Source organism: Rousettus aegyptiacus, unplaced genomic scaffold, assembly GCF_014176215.1.
Source record: "Rousettus aegyptiacus isolate mRouAeg1 unplaced genomic scaffold, mRouAeg1.p scaffold_m13_p_3, whole genome shotgun sequence".
NCBI classification, from domain to species: domain Eukaryota; kingdom Metazoa; phylum Chordata; class Mammalia; order Chiroptera; family Pteropodidae; genus Rousettus; species Rousettus aegyptiacus.
In genome coordinates this window covers 19736910-19754766 of record NW_023416306.1, presented here as the reverse complement: position 1 = coordinate 19754766, position 17857 = coordinate 19736910, and the positions used below count along the sequence as shown (strand labels likewise).

The following is a 17857-nucleotide window of genomic DNA, read 5'->3' as shown; positions in this document are numbered from 1 at the left end:
ACTGGGAACCAGCTAAATAACCTATCGGCAGCAGACTGTTGAAATAAATTAAAGTATATCTGTGAACTGCCAGGCAGCAGTTACAGAGTGAGGTGGGACTCCATATACTGATACAGAAAAATCTCGAAGGTACATCACTAAATAAGAAGAAAGTAAGCTGAAAAGCAGGAAGTATATAATTACTTTTGTGTAAAGAATAAAAGATTCCTCTGGATAATAGGTTGGCATATTTGTATTTTTTCCCAAGTAAGATGCATATAAAACTTAAAGGAATGAAATAGACAGGGGTGGGGTGAAGGGAGAGTCAGCTATTTATTTTTCTTCTTTGTGTGTTGTTTGAATGTTCTTACTGTGCGCATTTATTAGTTTGATTTATATGTGTTTAAATACTGTATTTATCTGAACCATTTGTATTTCCCTCTTTATACTTTTCGGATAGATATAGATATTCACCAGATATTGGCATCTAAAGAACAAACAGAAACATGATAGGCAGAAGTCAGAAAAGGCGTGTACATCTCTGTTTGGAATTATGCTAATTTCTTGGAGTTTGCATTTCTTTGTTATCATCAGACTGTCACAGGTCATCTTTTCTTTCTGTTTGTGTGCACATTATTTTGTTTTGCCTATCCAACCATCAGCTTTGTTCGCTCGCATCTCAGCCCCTCTGCTGTTCCGTGGGCTGCTGCCCTGAGACTCACAAGGGACCTATGGGAAAAATGCTTAGTGTGAGCTCCACGCGGTGTCCACACCTGCGTCCGGCCCAGGGACTTTTCCTCCAGGCCTTGCACATTTTCCCAGAATTGTCAACTAACTTAGTGGGCTCCTCTGCCCCTTACTCTTCCAGTCGCTTAATTTTAGGGAGATTTATTTTGATATTTAGAAGTCCCAGATTGAGAGTCCTCTCCACTCCTGAGTCCAACATGATACACGGAGAGCTTTCCCAGCTGCTCCCTCATTTGCAGTAGTCATTCTCTGATGAAAAGTACAAATTGAAGAGAAATATTTTGCATTTGCTCTCCTTAGTAGATCATTCGACCCCCTTGAAATGTTTCCTCCGGGGGACTGAAATAAACAAATGTGTTTGGTCACGAAGCATGACTGAAAGTTACAACTCAGCACCCACCTGTTTTCTGTTTGGAATTGGGAAATGCTCCCAGATTTCATAAGAGGCCTTCTGTTTGGGGAGGGGGAGGGATTTGACATCAGAATGTGTTGCATTATCAGCATCTCATTTGTTCTGGAAGGTTTTAGCACATGCGTGAAGGTGGCGAGGTAATGTGTCTCATGTGCCCTACATGCAGTTCCCTTAGAGCTAAACTAGTGTTAGGAGCCGAAAGTTGTCTCTGCTGGTGACAAAGTGCCCTAGAGTCACACTGTCTGGATTGCCACCCCCGCTTGGCCAGCTCCGGACCTGGGACACGTTTACTTAACCATTCTCATCCATATAAAGATACCTACCTCAGAGTGTTCATAGGATAAAATGAAAAACTGGGGGGACTCCTCAGACTAGTGCCTGGCACATAGCCAATAGTCAATTAGCTTAGTTGCCATTATTATTATTATTATTATTATTATTACTTTATTGTTTTTATCACCACCATCATCATTATTTTTAGGTTCAACCGCTACAGAACTGAATTTTAGTTCCATGAGTAAATTGCAGTTTCCTAGGCGAAATCCTAAGCCAAAAATTTTGTACCAGGTACAGAGCAAGCACCTTCATTCATTGAGGCCCTAGACTCTGTCAGGAGATGCTCTTGGTTCTATTTTTGTTGTACTTCATTTAAACTCCGCAGTAGTACCTTAAGCTATTTCTATTTCCTTATTTCATGCTGGGTTCCAATTCTGTTTGACACTTAATAGCCATGTGACCTGATCATTTTATCTCCCCATATCTCGGTTTTCTCTTCTGTAAGATGGAGATAATGATAGTGCTTAACTCAGTAGGTCGTTGCGAAGAGTAACTGTGGTAGTATGTATTCATCAGAACGGTGCCTGGCACACAGAGTAAGCACTATGTAAATGTTTGCCAGGAAGTGCATACGTGACAATCTAGAACGTGAAGTCGTTCTTAGCTTCGTGGAGCTTAGAGCGAAGCTGGTCCGACCTCATTTTGCACATGGAAAATCTAAGGCCCAGAAATAGTAAAGGACTCATCTAAGTCCCCTAGGGGGTTAGTGGCAGAGCCTCTACCTAAAGCCAGGTCTCCTGACTCCTAGTTCAGTGCTCATGTGGCTTCATGGTGGGAATAACACAATACATTGAGAGCGATGATATGGAGATGATGTTCTGCTGGTGAAGTTAATGATGTTATTTCTAGCATTTGAGATTTGCTGAGTTCTCTACTATTTTCTCTATATAGAAAATGCTCGGTTTTTAATTAATTTATTTATTTTTATTTATTTATTTATTTTTTTACCACAACGGGTTTATCAATATGATATCAAGAAGCAGGTCTTACTTCCTCTTTATTGCTATATCCGACTACTCTCCTTGGTCTTCAGAGGACATTGATGGGAAGCACTCCTAGTAAAGAATTTGATGTTATGGCTGTTAAAGCAAAAATATAGCTGTATGGTTAAACAGTTATTTAAACAGTAATAGTGTGAGCAAATATTAAAAATCGACTTAAGCTATAATCCATATGGACTATAAAGTATCTATAAAAAACTTTAAACTAAAACTCTCCTGTATTAGGCTTCGGACTTGGTGCTAATATTAACTGTTCAGTGTAATTAATAACAATTTTGTCTCTAAACTCTCTATGATATTTCTCAAGATTTTAGGTATTACAGTCTTCTTTCAGAAACCCATGGTGAAGTTTGAACTAATCAATTACTTCTTTTCCTATTTAAATTTCTTTCTCTTGACTATAATTTCTGTTAAAAACAAAACAAAGCAGATAGTTCCTTCTTTTATCAATACATGGCAAGTTCAAGGCTAAGTAATCACCTATATAAAAGAGACGTTACCTAAATGGAAATGCTGGTCAAAGCCAGGCTATGAGGAATGAATAGATTTGTAGAATTCTCTCAAAGGTTGTAGGTTGAATGGGTGCATAACTAGGAGGTACAGTGTGACCACAGGAAATCTAGTTTACTTGTCCTTTTGACCAAGCCTTTTAAGCTGACTCCAGGTTCTGCTCTTTAGTTTCGTGGGATCAGAAAATCATATACCAACTTAGCTTTCAATACCCCTATCTACAAACCCAAATGCCATTTTATTCATTTACAGTGGATGGACTTTGTAGGAGCTTACCAAGTATTACCTATTCATCTAGCTAATGACTTAGAAAGCCTGAACATAATTAGAATCATGACTGCTGACCTTGAAGCCAGAGCCAGGAGAGCTTGAATATCTAATGGCATTGAGATCAGATAACAGATTTCTAATGGGAATGTGTCTGCTAAGCTAACTCAACATTCAAGTTAGCTGGAAAGGCAATTGAACAAAGCCAAGTGGGTACCTCCGTGATCTTTTTATACTTGACCCCTCAGCTTCTCAGCTTTCATACCGACTAGTCTCCTTTTCTTCACTCAGATGTGTAAATAGCATTGGTTGTGCAGCAGCATTAAACAGGTAATTATAATCCAACCATGACTGAGATGACATTCTGATTCCTTAATAGAAAAAGCTCATCGGGTCCCTATTTGCACGTTGATTTTCTATAATTTAATTTTCAAAATGTCACCTTACTTCCTAACATACATAACCTATATAAAACCTGGTACCCTGGCGATCCAGTTTCAGCGTGAAGTCTTGTTCAAAGAAACACAATCCAGAAAGCAAAAGTCCAGTATCCTTACTGGAGAGCATCAGAGAGGATTCATTTTATAAGCTACAATAAAATATCTTGAGAGTCTCTCTCCCTAATTTTCTGGTCTTAATACCTCAACTCCTTTATTTTTAAACTCTTTAACTTCAAAACTGTCCCCGAGACCTTGCGGCCATTTTTACTTCATCTCTTCTTTTCTAGATCTTTGGTTTCCCCTACCCTCCACCCCATCTACCATATGCCCCATTCCCTTTCCAAGTGCAGGCTGTTTATAACAGTCTGGTTCCAGAGGTTTTCATCATTCTACCCCTTTCTCTGATTCTGCATTGTGAGCCTAGGAACCAGCTGGCCCAAAGTCACTCAAAAGCCTGCATGAGGGGGAGGAACACACAATTTCCTTTAGCTCACAGTGAGAGGTTTCGAAGCAAAATTCTCTCTATCTAACCATAATAGCTAGAGAAAAGATCGCAACATTTAAAATTTTAACATATTTTCTTTTTTTCCCTCTCTCATCTAAATTTGGGGATATCTCAATGGCAGTAGTGCTTTGACTAGGTCGTCTGGCTCTAGGTATCATCAGCTCTAGTCAGAACGAACCTCAGCAGAGGAAAGAAAACACTGTTATCTCTGCTTCTTACTGCCCTCCCTGCTCAGCTACTTCTCTCTCCCCAAGTTTCTCACACTCAGTTGGGCCCCACCCCCAGCCGCCTTCTTGCATTTTCCAACACCTGGGTTGCACTGGAGGCAGCAGGAGAGAAGAGGGAGGAGTCTGCCTGAAGCAGGCAAAGGTGTGCAGACGCTTCTTACCTACTTTCATTTGTCCATTCGTTTGTTTGTTTTAAAAGAAAATGATACAAAAAATGTTTAATATATTTAAAATCACTGTATACATAAATTTATATAATGCCGGTTTTATAAAAGAGAAATGCATCTGTAGTTATACTCACAGAAAAACTAGAAGGAAATACACCAAAATGTTAAAAATGATGAATGGCGTCTTAGCTACTTTTAATACCTCTCTTCGCATCATACTTCGTAACCACTTTTGGACAGAGCATGTTCCATTCTACGTGGGTGCTCCTTACTGTACTAGGAGTTTACAGTTTCACAATGTTGCAATACTTCCAGAAGATTCTTGCCAGGAAAATATATAATTTACAGAAAGACAATGAAAGTAGCTAGCTAGGCCTCCCAGAGAGTGGAAGGGTCTGGAAGTCTTCCTAATGGGGTGAGATCACTTCATTCCAGACATCTCTTGAGGCACAGTGCCCCTGAATGGCTTGCTACTGTCAGTTCATTATGTTTTCCCTGGGATTTCCACTTCCTCCAGCTTTTCTCCCCAGGATGAGATTTCCATGAGTCTTTGTCGGAAGCAGCTTTTTCAACTGTTTTCTTATATGCCTAGCCATAACACTCTATTCCATATGGGCTAAATGTCTTCAACAGAAAGACATTTCTGGTTTTATAGACTGATGGCTAATGTATTTTCATTGATACATTTTACTGCCATTGAAGTCCTGAGTGCAAACTCTTAATGCATTTGAGTGAGGGATGCGGACAAACAGAAACATGATCAGAGGAGAGCAAGTATCTCATTCAGAGAGACTTACCAAGCATCGATTACATGTCTTCCTCATGAGGAAACCATTGCACTAATCCAGATGGAAGTGGAGTATAAGCAGTTAAGTGCTACAGAGTGCTAAAAATACTACACGTGCAGGTGGTGAGATGAGGGAGTGTTAAGGTAATAATAAAGGGTCTAGTGGGGAAGCAGACGGCGTGGGAAATGACAGTCAACGGGACGTGAGTTTCAAGAACGTGAAGTGTCTAGGACCACTAAGATTTCTGATTCGAGTAATCATTGCTGAGATGAGGAAGACAGAGTGCACAGATGTGAGAGTAAGGGAGGAAAGATGGCTGAAATGATGAGTACAAGGGTTGAGTTTTAGGGACTGGATATGAACAGATGGCGGCTGGATATGGAAGTCTGGAGCTCAAAGGAGAAATCTAGGCTGAAAGAAAAGATCTGTGAGTTACTAGCATGTAGGTCGTGTAGTTCATGACCCTAGACTTTATAATTTACCTGTTAATCCACGCTATACGTCAGTGCTAGATTAATGTTTCTAAAATGCCATTTCACTATATCACTCTCTTGCGCAGAACCCTGCAATAATGCTACATGTTCTATACAATAAAAGCACAACTTCTTGGCCTGGCATTCAGGGCCTTCAATGATCTAAGACATTGACCTGTATTTCTAAAGGCAAGCCCTGCACCCCAGTTAGATTTCCCTTCTCATTGTCCCCGGAATATGCAGTACATTTCTACCTTTGCTTGCACAGTGCATTTTTTCCTGGAATGCACTTCCTATTAATTTGTATCCTCCTAATTCCTACCCATTCTTAAAGAGCTCATTTAAAACCCGCATCTTCTATGATCACATGTATGCCAGTGATCACCAATGAGTCTACTGCCAGAGCATGTAAAGGTTCACAGCTTGACCACCTGATAATATTTCTGTGTCTGTTCAAGGCATGGGTCATCAGTATGGTGGCAGGCAACTGTGAAGTGAAGACTTGCTCTATGAACAAAGGCACAGAGGTAGGATAGCTCAGGAAAGTTTTGCAAATTTCCAGATGTGTAATTAGAACATGGCGTTAGTCCATTCAGGCTCCTATAACAAAATATCTTAGACTAGTTGGCTTATAAGTAACAGAAATTTATTTCTCATGGCTCTGGAGGCTGGAAAGTCCAAGATTAAGGCACCAGAAGATTCGGTGTCTGGTGAGGGCCTGTTTCCTGGTTCATTGATAGTTGTATTCTTGCTGTGTTCTCTCATGGGGCAAGAGGTGAGTGAGTTCCCTGGGGCTTCTTTTATAAAGGCACTAATCCCATTGATGAGGGCCCCACCCTTATGACTTGTTCACTTCCCAAATTTCCCATCTCCTACTACCATCGCCTTGGGAGTTACGTCTCAACATACGAATATGGGGGAGGATGCAAACATTCAATCTATAACAAATACGCAGCACTCAATCAACATTTACAGAATTACTGAGTCATCAGCATCTTATATTCTTAATATACTATATCTTGGTTCTGATTTAAATGTAGGACATTTACATGTCTTGATAGCCAGCGGTAATGAATGATAAAGTCCAGTAAACTTACTCTCGAGAAATCCTAGAATATAAGGGCAGTGGCTGGTTCTGGAAGTCCTTGCTTTATCACATGGTGGCTCTGAGTTGCTGGATATGTGGGCTGTCCTCACTGGAACCTCATATTCCCAGTTTCCTATCACATATTGTACATTCTTAGACAAATTTGGATTAAGCAGCATCAGTGATACACTCCTGATTGGAATTCCTTGGTAAATTAGTCAGTTTCTAAAAAATGTTCTTAGGCTTCGATTTGGCAAAGAGGTTATGTCTCTGACTTGGATATCGTGTCCCAGAAATATTAGAAGAAGATATTTATTAAAAGTCTGTGTATTGCACCGAAGAACTTGGTTATGGCACACATTATTACTGTGTTGATTCGAATAGCGGTGGCATAAGCGCACCCCAGAAACACAGCAACAACAAAAAATAAAAGCTTCTGTTAACACAGAGCACAGCCGCCAGGCTTCTATGTTATTGTCCTCTCTAGAATTTAGCATTTGTATTGTAAAATGCTGTTACTTTTTGTCTAACAAGTGTCTCCTCTGCTTATGTGAGTGAAAGTAAATAATCCGATGCAGTGAAAGTCTCAGGAAACCCTGCACTGTGTACTTTGGAAAGAAAACATTGGATAAATATGCTATCGTAAGGGAAGGGCTTTCTGTTTGTAAATGAATCACATTCATATGAGGTTTATTGTCTACATTTGCAAAGAGTGGAAAAGAAAAGTAAACCGAAAGGCTATGCTGTGAATACAAGGAAAATACCTCCCTTTAAAACCGGTTTCTAAGCATTCTCTAGACATAACTATGTGGCAATAAGAATAATAGTAAATTACATTATTTACTTATGTGCCAGACATTGTTCTAGGTCCCTTGCATGTATCATTTAATTTAGCCTATGTCCTAGCCATATGGGTTAGGTACAGTTATTGTCTCTTCTTCATGTAAGAGGGAGACTTAGGTAAAAGAACTTGGAAGTAAAAGAACTTGTTAGAGGTCACACAGGTAGCAAGTAGTAGAGTTGTGAGTTGGACTCAGGTAGACCAACCCCAGAATTTACTGGAACCTCGGGGAGCCCCACCCACATCTAATGCTCCCCACACCCAAGGCTAACTGAAGAAAGATCACTCATCTAATTTGCATTGTTTGGAATACCCAACTGAATGATTTGTCCTACAAAATGAAATTACCTTGGATTATTTATGTATATGAGTTCAATAAAAGAAATCTATCCTAGAATTCCCACTGTTTTATTCTATAGTATTTGCAGTCTATAGCAGCCTCTGTGTTTTCGATTGAGACATTTTTATTCTTTGTCTCCAAATTAACGCTGCACAGACCTGACTCTGTGTGCGTGTGTGTGTTTGAGTGTGTGTGTGTGTGTGTGTGTGTGTAGAAACCGCCTTTTCTTCTGGACTAAATTGTTGCAGCTTGGTTGAGTGAGGAAAATTTCTCCCACTCACTGAGCCCTCAGCAGACATGTTACGAGAATCCTGCTGCTTGCAACACACCCAGACACAGAGGGGCAGGTGACACTGTGCGTATGCCCAGTATCTCTGGAAGTGTCTGTACAGATGTGAGCTACCGCTGCTGCTGCTGCTTCCTGCCTTAAAATTCCTGGAGTCAACACCCACCCACTCTTAACAGCCTCTTTCTCTTTATTTTCAAGGAAAAAAGAAAGAGGCAGACTGAAATAGAAGGCAAGCGACAAGAGCTTGACGAGCAGATACTTCTGCTGCAGCATTGCAAGGTAAGCGGCTGCTGATCCACTAACCCCTTCCATTATTAGACATGCAGATCACACTGCAGAGAGCTGGGCAGAGCCTGCCCTGGCGTGAAGGCGCTGCCGAGGACTGAGCTGGCCCTTTTTCATTCAGTCAGGAAACCATCTCTTGGCTTTTCTTGTGAATTTCTCAAATTCAGGGCATTGTTACAGCATTCACTTTCTGCAAACATGATGAGATTGTAGTGTGTGTGTGTGTGTGTGTGTGTGTGTGTGTACAGGTTTGGGGGAGGGGGGGTGCTGTGTGCATGTGAAATGTGGCAGATATATATAGAAATTGGAAAAGAATCCCCGCATGGTGGGCGAGGCAGTGTTCCGGGGCTGTGTCTGCAGTGCACAGGTGTTCTGTGTGTGTGTGTGTGTGTGTGTGTGTGTGTGTGTGTGTGTCTGCTCAGAGGTTCCCATAGATACATTTAACATAATGTTCTTTTAGAAATTAAACATATTAATAGTTTTCTTTCTCATTTTGGAGAAAAGGGAGATAAAAACAGTATGATGTGATAAGGGAGCAACCCCGTGAATTTCAAATTATTTATTCGTTTTCATCAACAATTTCGGAAGTGTTTGATTAGAGCCAGCAGTTGGTCAAAAGACAGCGTTTCAGTGATTTGACTTGGTCGGGTCTCCATTGCAGGAAGTTAAAGAGAGGAGGGAGCACAAGCTGTTTATTTATTTATTTCTCTTTAAAACGTGATGCACTTATGCATCGTAATTGATTACAGCTCAGGAGGGAGCTCTGTCACTGTCGCAAGGGCTCCACTGGTTGCAGAATGTTGCTTTCTGCAGGCTCGGGAATAATGCGAGCACATTCCAGGGGCCAGCCGGGAGCTGCCGCTTGCCTTCCAGGGCTCCTGAGCTTTCGGAGGCAAACCTCCTGCTCTCCTCAAGTTGCCGTGACACTGCATTCATAGAACTGCATTGCTCAGAGGGCTGGTTGGGAAGGTGGGGCTGACTTTCAGAGTGATGCCGGCTGTCGATTATTTGAGATTTTTAAGAACAAGGTGAACCTTTATGGTTGCGTTTCCCATTCTTCTCTAGAAGACGGGGCTGTGCTAAATGAGTCCTGAAAATGTGAATCATCAGCAAGCTAGCGGCTTATTTCAAATAGCAGCATGACCTAAATCTGCTTAGCATTTTTATCAGTTGCCATTAACTTTAGCCAGAGAAACGTGTTTTTTTTTAAAAAAAAAAAAAAAGAAAAGAAAAGCAGCATGATACTGAGAACATTGCCCTTTTCTCTCTGCTCATCATGTAAATTCATTTACGAACCTTTCTTTGTAGAAGCTTGCAGTATATCCCATATGCCATTGCTCTTTCTTTAGAATGTTTCCGAGGGAGGATTGAGGGCTAAAGTTAGTATCCTCTTTTTACAGAGAGTAGGGCTGAAAAAACACATACTAGATTGAGTGAATTGTTCAAGGTCAATCTGGACAGAGCTGGGTCTCCAGCTCTGAGTACAGTCAACTCTCTTTATAAGAGAACAAAATATACTAAAACCTCACTGAATTCTTGGTTAAATGTGCACTTTTTAATAAGAGGACTAAAAGAGGAGAGGCTGTTTTTGACTAGACAACCTGTCTCCTCTTTAAGGTCAATGTGGTTTGTTGCTCTTGCGTTCCTTGAATCAAAAGTCAAGCAATAAACATATGTGAGAAGATCAAGTTTCTTTTGTCCTACTTCTTATCATTTTGGGAGCCAAATAAGATGCCAAACACTCATTCATTGCTAGTGTTCAGCTCGGTGTTATAATATTCTGTTCATAGTCCATCTGTCTATTTCTCTTCCATCTGTGTATCCATCCATGTATCTATCCATGTATTTATCCGTGGATCCATCCAACCATCCACCCATCCTTCCATCCAACCAACAGAAACAACACTAAAAATTACTTAGTATTACATGGGGAAGCAGTAAGATTCCTTCAAGGACTGGGAGACAAGGGAATCAGATGGTTTTTGAATGGTTATCCTGGTAAATTTCTCATTTTCTGTGGCTATCTAAGGAAACACTCAGCACATTGACCAAGGTAATCTTGCTGTAACCTTGGGGAAGAAATGACTAGAAGCGATGGTGATTCAATAAATGGAAACCAGTGCCTTGTGATTTTCCCTCTGGGGAAGACCCACGTAGACAGATTGAGGGTGGGTAGCCAGACTTGAGCAATGATGAAGGAAAGCCCAGAGGGCCTCAGGGTGGTTTCTCTGGTACTTATCCTGGAGAGAGACCCCAGCTCTGGGAGGTCCTGAGTTTCTATGCACTGGTGAGCTGGAGTCTGCAATGAGGCAAGGACAGTCATTCGTCCTCCCCATTGCCCACGTGAAACTTCCCTCTCAACTCTGCCTCTTTGTACTAGTTCATCCTCCCCAAAATAATCCATTTATTTTAATATAAGGGATGCCTGACTGCGGGATTTGATCACTTTGGGCACCAAAAAGGAATATGTTCTACTTCAAATATGAACTTGAATGGCGTGAGTCATCTTCCCTACGATCACTCAGTTTGCAGCCTCGCTCCTAAATAGTAGTAAATCCATTGAGGTTATAGTTCCTCTGTGAGCCTCTTCGTGGAGACTCAGCCAGCTTCCTTGGTGCAGCAGGCAGCCTTGTGCATCCTCTTGCCCACTCTCAATAATAGTCATATTTTATTTGAGTGCGTAATTTGTGCTTGGTACTTTAAATATGCCCCCTCAATGATGACCACAAAGCAGATAATACTCTCCCTGTCTTGCAGGAGAGAAACAAACTTGTGAGGTCAAGTAGTTTGCCCAAGAACATAGAGATTGTAAGTGAGGGACCCTGGGTTGGATACCAGGGCTGTCTGTTCTTTCCAAGGACAGCATCAAAGTCAGAAATCATTAAAAAAAAAAATGTTAGATTTGATTTCATAAGAATTACAAAGCTTTGTATGAGAATTGAAAAGAGCCTATATGTGAAAAAGAGGTCAAGGTTAATGTATTTTGGTTACAAATGTTAATATAATTAAGATACTGTTTGTTTGTTTGTTTTTTCAAATGAAATGTTTCTTTTTGAATAATTTGTCTAGAGGGGTGTCGATTACCTTCCTTACTGTCTCTCTAAGTATATTTTCATGGACTCCAGAAAAATTCATGGAGACATGCCGCAGTGATTATTGGTAATTCCTTGAAGTAGAAAATATTAGGAATATGTCAGTAATTCCTATTTATTTCACAAGTTTACAAAATCCCAGATGACCCCTATGAAAAAAAGATTCTCAGTACAAAGTCAGGTGGAAAAGCAATATAATTAGATTTCACATTTATTAAATTGTAATTCTCATGATCAAATAGTCTATGGACATTAATTCTCATGCAATGAGATGTGAATTATTGAGACAAATTCAGTAGTCTGTCAAAGCAAATGAATAGAATGCAAGACAATAATTTTGGTACTTGTATATTTGACTAATAAATTTGCTAATATTTAGGGCTATACACTAACTCTAGAAAATGGAATATTATTACTGTATATATGGACAACGAACAAATTCTATAATGCAATAAAGGACCAAATGCTGAAATATTAGCTGCTACACCCCAGTGATTAGAAAACCTCCAGATACTTTGAAGTCCTGGACGAATTAAACTGAGATTTCTTCTTACAAGATCCTTAACTGTATTTAGTATCTAATATTTGTTATGTGATCTCCAAGAAATGCCCACGTAGAGGACCAGTAGGCAATTGTAATAGCACAAGAAAATATAAAGAAAAAATGTAACACTGCATACTCACCCCCTAGATATAACCCACATGGGTATATCCTTCTGTGCTTTCTCCCCAATATATTTTTATAAATTAAAATATATACCTCTTGTCCACATGCCTCATCATCCTGTAAGTAAAATGAAATTATATTAACATTTGTAACCAAAATACATTAGCCTTGACCTCTTTTTCACATATGGGCTCTTTACAATTCTCATACAAAGCTTTGTAATTCTTATGAAATCAAATCTAACATTCTTTTTTTTTTTTTATGATTTCCGACTTTGATGCTGTCCTTGGAAAGAACACCCTCCTTCCAAACACTTACCTGTAATGTTTCTTCTACTTTAGTAGCTTTAATCCAGCTAGAGTTTATTTTCCTCTAAGGTAAGAGGTAGGAATAACTTTACTGTTTACTGATGGTAAACCAGTTGTCTCAACATGATGTATTATTTAATTCATCTTTTTCCTCACTGATTTCTATGTCTTCTTGATCACACGCATATTTCTCACATATCCTCAAGTCCACCATTTGTGGATTCATTCTGTTCCATAATCTGCCATTCCTATGCCAACACGGCCTCATTTAATCCCCCTAGGTTTTTAACACGTTATACGATTTCATAAGGCAAGAGCTATTATTATTTTTCTTTTGAAAAAATTGTTTTGACTTTTTAGTCCATGGAAACAATTATTTATTGTTTTTATTATGTGTCTTGCAATAATGTGAGTTTTAAAATATAAATCAACAGTTACAGTCTACTAGAACAGAGTGAGTGTAATATAGTCCCTCTTGCCTCTCGGTTGAATTGCCAGAGATTTGTCTATTTTATTGGTTCAAGGTCCCAGCACAGAGTAGGCACTCAGTACATATTGCCATATAAATTCTTTCGGGACTGTCACATTTATAAATGTTTATGTGACAGAGTCAGCAATGTCAGAATCAAATTACTAATACCACATCTTGAATGTATAAGCTGCCTTGGACTTACTTATTTATGAGCAGAGAACCCTGACTAGAGTTGTTTCTTTAATCCAAGCTATGAAAATTGTCATTATATTTTTTAAATCACAGCCTTTTATTTCAAGAGGACTAAATCAAAACAAAACAAAACAAAATAGAGACTGAATTCTGACTCTGCGATACTTATTGTCAACCCACCAAAGTCATTGGCTGAATAGCCCGAAGATATCAGGCACCTTAAAGCAAAGATATCACAGTGTTTCTCACTATTGTGAACATTTAGCACTAATTTTAGACTTTCGCAATTATTAGTATGTGTGAAAGGCCAATCTCAAACTTTAAAATATTGAACAGAAGGCCAGGGTGCAGAGTGTAAAGGGACTTTCCCCTCTCATCCTTAACCCCATCACATCTTCCCTGTAAGCAGAGCTCGAATGGAAATTAAGGCTTGGTTTCTTCTGTCAGAAGTCTTGGGTCAGCTTCTGTGTGGGCTGAATCAGGTAACGAAAACTCAAAACCAAACCAGGATCTTAGTAAGAGTCAGCGGGGAGGAAGAGAAGTGTTCCAGGAGAAAAGAGGAAGCACACGGATGAATGAGAAGACAAATACAACTGTTTCTCCACCCTGCGTTCAATCCACTTTCTATTACAAAGTTCAAGTTATTCAGGTTCTGACCATCACCCACTAACACAGTCCGTGTCAGTTACAGGTGAATGAAAGATTCGGAGTAAAAAGTAAAATCATAGAAATATGAGAACAAGTTACAGTTAAACATTTTTATAATCTTAGGGTGAGGAAGTCTTATCTATATATGACACCAGAGCCAGAACTATAAAGTAAAAAGATTGCTACATATGCCTTTATAAAAATTACAAACGATCAGGAAAAAAATTGGGAAGTTACTACTTCTGATTCATCTCCCAATTTCCACTCTCCCCCATCTATCCTAAATACCCCTCACTGTTTACCTAGATCACCTTGAAAATTTGCTTAATCTCAGATATCTGTAGATTAAAGGATTTGATTAATCATGTTATATACTTTAAGTAAATATAATTTTATTTGTTGATGACATTTCAATAAGTCTTGTGGAGGGGGAGAGTTTGATTAGATAACCTCTAAAGTCATTTTGGCCTAGGATTTTATATTTGCTAAAATATAGTGCATATGCATGGTGTTTTGGTAATTTATTCATTCAGCAGATATTTATTATCACCAATTATAACCTTGCATGTCCTTCTGTGGACCAATAAAAGATACAGCCCCTGATTATTAGGGACTCAGAGTTAAGTGGGAGAAAGAATATCAGTATGGAATCCACTGTTAGAGACGCTGGAAAATAGTTATCCGTGTTAGCGAGCAGTGCCTGACGATTTTATAAATTCTGTTTGAGGAAAAATAAAAATAAAAGATTCTTGGGTGGCCTGACGCAGAGGCTGGATAGCAGAGGGCATTGTTTGGCTTCAGATCTCCAATCCATACCTTACTAGGTGTGTGACTGTGGATAAATTCCTTGATATTAACGTCTACCTTGGGATTTTTTTTTTTTTTGTGAGAGTTTAATGAATTTATATGTAAAGCACTTAAAACAGTCAGAGTTCTGTAAGAATTATCATTATCATCATCTTCATCACCCAAAACCGTGGCTTCAAATGTCAGTTATGTGCCGATGACTCCCAAATGGGCGTCTCCAGGCCCGGCAGCTCCTGAACCCCAGGCTCTTGTTTCCAGGTGCTTTCCTGGCATGTCCACGCAGGCGGATGTCATATTTATAAGCCTCTCAAACTTTAACATACCCCCAGTGGACGTCTTGGTTTTCTGGCACGTGTTCTGGTCGTCTCCAGTTGCTGTTACCACCATCCATGCTGTTCAAACCAAATATCTTGTCTACCACCTTTAGTCCCACGCTTTTCCACATCCACAGTATTTAATCTGTTGGCAGGTTAAGTTGACTCTACGACACATCCCCAAGCCTTCCATTTCTTTCGCCACTCCTCTGTTTCAAGCTAACGTGCTCTGTCACTGGAACAATGTGATAGAGTCCTGTCACTCACACTTGGTAATCCCGCCCCTTGTGATCTGTCGTCTTCCTATTGTGCTTAGAACAAATGCCAAACTTCTTGCAAGGCTATAAACTCCTACCTAATCTGACCCTTGCTTTCCTCTCCATCTTCAACTTGTTGTACCCTTCCTCCCCCCACCCCACCCTGACTCATTCTGGTCCAGCCACTAGGGCTTTCTTTCTACAAACACACCACTCTATCCCACTTCTGGGCTGTTACATTTGCCAGTCCTCCCACCCGAATGCCCTTCCTTGGATCTCAGATCGCAGCTCAGATGTTCAAGACTCAGAGAGACCTTTCCCACTGAAAGTGTTCTCCCTTGGTCCCCGTTTGTCACATCGTCCTGTCTACCTCCTGCCCTGCCCATGTCATACTCTGTAATTGTCTTACATCCTTGTTTGTTGGGACAAAGGCTCCATGAGAGTGGGGACTTGCCTATCTTCCCAAGCGGTGTCTTTAGAACCTGGCAGAGTGCCTGGCATATAAGGAAAGGATGGGGACACTGCCACTCCTGAGTTGGGGATGCAGGAGGAGAGAACAGGTTCGTAAGAGGATAAATCGGTCCTTTTTGGATCAGTATATTTGGCTTGCCAGTGGGAAAGCTTCTGCATCCTTCAGGCGTTTGGGTCATCCCAGATTCTCACACAGTGCTACTTAGATTGTGATCTTTGGACCAGCAGCATCAACAACAGCATCACCTGGGGGCTCATTAAAATTCATATTCCCAGGCCCTGCCCCAGATTTACAGAATCAACATCTCTGAGGATGGGGCCCTGGAACCTAGGTCTTAGAGAGCTCTCCTGCTGACCCTCAGGCATATCCAGTTTGATAAACTCTGTTCTCCTAAGCCAGATAGACCCGTAGAGCAAGAACCAGACCTACCGGAGGAGCTCTCTCCATCCTGTCTTTCCGGAGCCGCTGTCAGGGCTCTGTCTGCTGCCAGCTCTCCCGCTGCTCTTTTCCTGTCTTGACTTCATGGTTGCATGCACTTGATAAATGGCAGTTCTTAGCACCTGGAAGCTATGATACTTTATATATGTATGTATAAAGAACTTTATAATGTTCTTTGGACAATAAGGACATAAAAAAAGAAAAACTTTTTTTAGTTTTCACTTCTACTGAGCTCTGCTTGTCACTTAATTCTGAGACACTCAAGCAGCCAGTAAGAGTAAGAACAGTACAGGGGAGCCAGTGCTTTGATGGACATGCGTGATTGGAATGCACAGTGCGTTATAACCCGAGGCCCCGACACAGTCAGCCCTCAGAGGCAACACCAGGAGACCTGCAGTAGGTTAAGGAAACCTTTGGAAGTAAAGGTATTCGAATTCATGGTCTCCCCTGACAACATTACTTTGGGGCCAAGTGAAAAATCACCTCTGCTTTTCTGTGTCTGTAATGTCGGGACACCTGTGTGAAACAGACTTTCTGGAGACCACGTCTACTATCTTGTTATGTTAGTTCCTCTCTTTCTGGCTCCAGCTGTCGGGGATGTTTTGGTGATCTCACTGCCCTATCCAGAGAAGAGACACATCTAGGGGCACATGGGCTTTTTAATGTTCATGATCACCAAGCTGCTTTCCTCAGAGGTACTGACTGACGGCTGGGGCTCAGTCAGCCAGAAATGAGAGCCCTTCCCTTGGTGGCAGGAGGCACCATGTGAAGACAGCAGAGAGGACTTTTCCAGGGAGCAGCCACTTCCTTGTGTGCCAAGAAACCCGGGCCACAGAGCATCCCAGGGGCAAAGAAAGCCAGGACTGCTGGCAGCTGCCTCTCCAGAAGGGTCCACATGCAAAGACCAAGATCGCCGCCTATCCGTTTCCCCAGATCCTAAAATGGTTTTTACCTTCTATGGGTTGAACTAGGTTAATGTCAAATATTTTAACACCAGAAACACTCTGAAAGTGTGACACCTAACCCTTCCCCCCACCCAGCTAATGAGAGTGAAAGAAAATTGAGAATTTTCCAGTTTACCCATTTGTTCACTGGAACTTGGCTAGGTACAACAATGAGATGCAAAAGTGAATAATGAGGAGCCGGGAGCCTAGAGGAGGGGATGATCTAAAAAGAAATCATTTGAGGACATGCTCTAGAGCAGGGGTCCCCAGCTTAGTACCAGTCCGTGGCCTGTTAGGAACAGGGCCTCACAGCAGGAGGTGAGCAACAGGTGGGGTAGCAAGCAAATCTTCATCTGCATTTACGGCTGCTCCCCAGTGCTAGCATCTCCGCCTCAGATTATTAGGCATTAGAGTCTCATAGGAGCACCGGTCCCTGGTGCCAAAAAGGTTGGGGACCACCACTCTGGAGTGTGTCCTCTGCTCTAGGAGACAGAGCAGGGAGCCACTGATTCTACAAAGAAGGCTTTGCGGGCTTTGTAGGTGAAAGGGGTA

The 17857-nt window shown here is 40.9% G+C and overlaps 1 protein-coding gene across 9 annotated transcripts in view; it reads left to right on the top strand.

Annotated features, from left to right (window-relative positions):
* PALM2AKAP2 (PALM2 and AKAP2 fusion) overlaps window positions 1–17857 on the top strand; it is a 399047-nt gene that overhangs the window by 147122 nt on the left and 234068 nt on the right. For 8 of the 9 annotated variants that reach the window (XM_036239052.1, XM_016129981.2, XM_016129979.2 and 5 more), the window contains one exon: window positions 8608–8688. In XM_036239052.1, coding sequence (XP_036094945.1) covers window positions 8608–8688 — 81 coding nt within the window. Of the gene's footprint in view, window positions 1–8466; window positions 8515–8607; window positions 8689–17857 lie in introns of those variants that run through there. The other variant, XM_016129977.2, reaches the window with a different exon arrangement.